At 54.5% G+C, this 3,847-nt stretch overlaps 1 protein-coding gene across 2 annotated transcripts in view; it reads left to right on the forward strand.

Annotated features, from left to right (window-relative positions):
* The window catches only part of RAB7B (RAB7B, member RAS oncogene family), a 24,331-nt gene extending 21,591 nt beyond the window's left edge, over nt 1-2,740 (forward strand). The window contains exons 6-7 of one of the 2 annotated variants that reach the window (XM_011957714.1): nt 1,886-2,009; nt 2,093-2,740. In XM_011957714.1, the coding sequence (XP_011813104.1) occupies nt 1,886-1,963 (78 nt within the window). In that variant the 3' untranslated portion in view covers nt 1,964-2,009; nt 2,093-2,740. Of the gene's footprint in view, nt 1-1,885 lie in introns of both variants that reach the window. The other variant, XM_011957713.1, reaches the window with a different exon arrangement.
* The last annotated feature ends 1,107 nt before the right edge of the window (nt 2,741-3,847 follow it).

Raw genomic sequence — 3,847 nt, forward strand, 5'->3', positions numbered from 1 at the left:
GGGAGGGGAGGGGAAGGGGAAGCGGAGGAAAAGTTAGCAATACCATCCGTGCTGGGGCTTGTCAGGCCCAGCTCTAGTAGCATGAGGTACCGCCTAGAGGCCCGGTTCTTTTGGGGTTAATTGGAAAAAGACAGAATCACCACATCCAGTGGAGGGAAGCGGGCTGGCTGGTGGCTGCTCGGTGAATCACAGCAGCTTTGCACGGTCCTCAGGATGCAGGACTTAAGGCAAGGCCACTGGGCCACTGTAGGGGACAGGGACAGACTCCCACAGTCACACCCCCACGGAAATGCTGCAAGCATTGGAATAGCGTTTTATTACTTGCACAGTTAGATTCACAAGTTGTCAAGAGGCCTGGGGCCTGGAGAACAGAATGACATAGAAACCTAATTATGGCCTGGAGGTTTTGCAGAAAATCTGAGGAATAAGATGCCGCCATTGTCAGTGAAAATGATGTCGTTAATGGAAAGAGCTCAGCGGTGACTTGGACCCGGGGAGGGTGCGGATGTTATTAGGGCAACACTGGCATGAAAACCTCAGGCTTTGCCCATGCAACAAATGAGGACATCTCTCACACCTACCCCAGACGGCACTTGCTCTGCTGGTCCCAAGATCCTACCAGGGTGGGGTGAGAGATGGGGGATCCCCAAGGAATCAACTTTATGACGAAGGACTGGAACTGGACCCCAGGTTCAGCATCATGAGCTCCGTGCCATCGGGTTAAATTACTGCTCAGTCTGGGGATGGCAGGGAGTGATGAGGTGTCAAGGGATCTTCTTATGTATTTGGGGGGCCCAGCATCATCAAGGTGCAGGAGGCAGGGCTGGACACCACCTCCTGAGGTCCAGGATCACGAGCATTCGCCAGCTGGGTGTCTGACCTGAGCCTGGGAGCTGCCAGGGAGATTAAAATCAGAGAGGAGGTGGCAGCACCCCTGTCGCTGGAAGTTGCCCCCCTGAGAAGGACACTTGAGATGGACTGCCAGGGACAGTTTTGCGTGACACACAGGAGGCTCCGCCCCTGCTCAGGTCCACGCCAATGTAGCACAAACCCCTTCCACACAAAGTGAATGCTCATCACTCACCCCGAGACCCACAGTACTGGCTGTGGGAGCAACATGAAGGAGATTGAGCTCTGTGACTAGCGGAGGCCATAGCAGTGTGAAGAAATGGGATTCCCTGAAGAAGAAACCCTTCAGCCCGAGGAACCCATCTGCTTAAAGAAGGGCCCTCTCCATATCACCCCAACCCCTGAACTGGGTCGGGGGGCAGGCTCTTGGTGAGCAGTGGAGCCAGCTGGAAAGGCAGAAGCTTGGCAGACTGAGAAGGGGCTTCCTCTGAACCCTTTTTGGGACAAGAGAGGCTGGAGAAGCAAAAGGGCCCAGGATTAACATTGAGTCCATTTTGGGGGGGGCTCCCTGGACACAGCCAGGACAGAGGACCGACTGGGTTTTTCCAGGCACGAGTAGGGGAAGCTGGGAGATGGGCAGAATGAAAAGGAGGTTGGGGGGTATTGGAATATTTGCGGGAAGAGGTCTCCAGGAGAAATGAGGAGTGGCCATCACCTCTCTGCCTGAGCCCAAATGACACCTCAGCTGTCCCCTCTGGAGAATGGAAAATTACAGGACACGGCTGGAGGTCAGGAGACTTGGGCCGCTAATTCAGACACTGACCTGCTCTGGGCTCCCTGCAAGAGGCTGGAGGGGGAACACAGGGAAGAAGGAGGGTGGGGAACACCAGTGGCTTCCCTGTCTGGGCCTCAGTTTCCCAGAAGTACAATGGGGAGGAAACAAGAGCCCAGGCTCTGAGGCCCATTAAGAAATGAAGGGCGGGCGGTGCTCTCTGCACCTCAGGACATGAATGCTGGCCTCTCTTTCCTTCCCCAGTACCAGAGCATCTTAGAGAATCACCTCACAGAATCCATCAAACTCTCGCCAGACCAGTCAAGGAGCAGATGCTGCTGACCTCCGGACGCCTGCTCTGGACGCCCAGAAACAGAGCCTGCCCCAGGCCTGGTCATCCCAGGCTTGAGAACAGATAACCATCACCCTCCAGCCCCACCGCCTGCCCAAGCACCGCGCAGGGGACCTAAGCTCTGCGTTGACCCAGTGACGAGCCCAGAGTCAGAGGGCAGCCCCTGGCTCAGGCTGAGTATAGTGACAGAGTCTGGGTGAAGCCCGGAATGTCACGGCCAAACCCTGGCCCTGCAGAAGTCACAGTTTCCACAGTGGCTTCACCTTTCCCCACCCGTCCACCCCTCAAACACTCCCGCTCCAGAACGCGTATCTCCGCAGACCAGCCACTGACTGGAGTCTGGTTACATCCTCCTGTGGACAGACCTTCCTCACCCCCTCCCACCTCACACCCCTCAGCCACAAGCAAAGCTTTGGACAATGGCACAGCTCAGCCTCCCTCAACAAGCAGACTAAGGAGTAAAGCTCTGGACCCCACTTGCTGGGCCTGCCTCACCTCCTGGCAGAAGCTCTCGTGCCTGAGACCCCCTCTGCTCCCTCAAGGGTAGAGGACTGAGGGAGCACAGGAGAAGACACAAGGGACCCTGGCTCATTCCTCCTTGCTGGGTGCTCAGGCATCTCACATAAATCTCTGAGTCTTGATTTGTTTATCTGTCCTGTGGGGGTGATATTTGCCTTGCCTGTATCACAGTGTGGTTTTGAGACCAGAAACTGTGCTTAAATCTAGTAGCTGTTGTCGATATGCCTTTATTTACCTCTTTGACAAGTATTTTTGCTTATCTACTATGTACAATGCATTGAAGTCCAGTGACAAACAAAACAGACAGGGACCCTGCCCTCCTGGAGCCGACATCTGGTGAGGGAGAGAGGCAATGGATGCAGACTCTAGACAGATACTTCCAAATAGCAGGTAAGTGCTATAAACAACGGGAAACAGGGTAATGGGATAGGGTGGCAGGGGCTGGGATGAGTTGCTATTTTAGACAAAGTGGTCCAGGAGGGCTTCCCTGAGGAGGTGGCATTTGGTCTGACGGCTAGAGAATGAGAAGGCAGCTGTCACCTGAGAGCTGGAGAAAGAACATTCCAGGGAGAGGGAGCATCAAGGCCCAAGGCCCTGAGGCAAGAACAAGCTTGCCATTTTCCAGGAACAGTGAAAGGACATCCGTTGACCTAAGACTCAAAGCTACTGTCCCAAAGACAAAGCAAAGACGACCCAGTTCCCTTAGGAGGCTCCTTGATGCTCTGCTGTCTGACCACCAGAGGGCAGCAGTGCTCCTTCTCTTCCAGGCTGAACAGAAAGTGGGTGCTCATGAACGCTTTGGGAGCTGGGGTTTTGTCCTTCAGATGCTCAAAGTTTGTTCACGGGCTTGGGGTATGTTCAGCCCTTTGGGATTTGTGAGGCAGAGAATTCCAATTTCTTAAGGCTAGTAAGAAATGAGCAAAAACTTCAATATACATGACTCAGGCAAGAAATCAGCATTTGTGGCAAATGCTAGAATGAGACGCAAGAAAGCTCATGGAGTCTCCATCCCCGCAGATTCTAAGGCTGGAATCTTTTGCTTCCGGCTCCAGGCAGCACAGACAGGGCCCAGCCTGGAGAGGGTGGGCAAGATGTCCTCTCAGGGTCTTCAGTGGCCAAGTCCATGCCCACCGCAGAATCTTTCTTCTACCCAGAAGTATCCTTTCCTGAGTTCCAAGCAGAGCTGGGGATGTTAGCCTATGACTGTCATCTGACTTAGAAGTTACACCTAGGAGTCAGGGGGAGATCAGCAGGGGAGTTTGGGAGCCGCTTCTCCCCGCACCTGGCTCTGGAGTGTGAACTGGCTCATTCTGGACACCAGCATGGAGCCAGCACAGGAACGGGGGTGCGGGGGG

The sequence above is a fragment of the Colobus angolensis genome, unplaced genomic scaffold (genome assembly GCF_000951035.1).
Source record: "Colobus angolensis palliatus isolate OR3802 unplaced genomic scaffold, Cang.pa_1.0 Scaffold449, whole genome shotgun sequence".
In the NCBI taxonomy this organism is placed as follows: Eukaryota; Metazoa; Chordata; class Mammalia; order Primates; family Cercopithecidae; genus Colobus; species Colobus angolensis.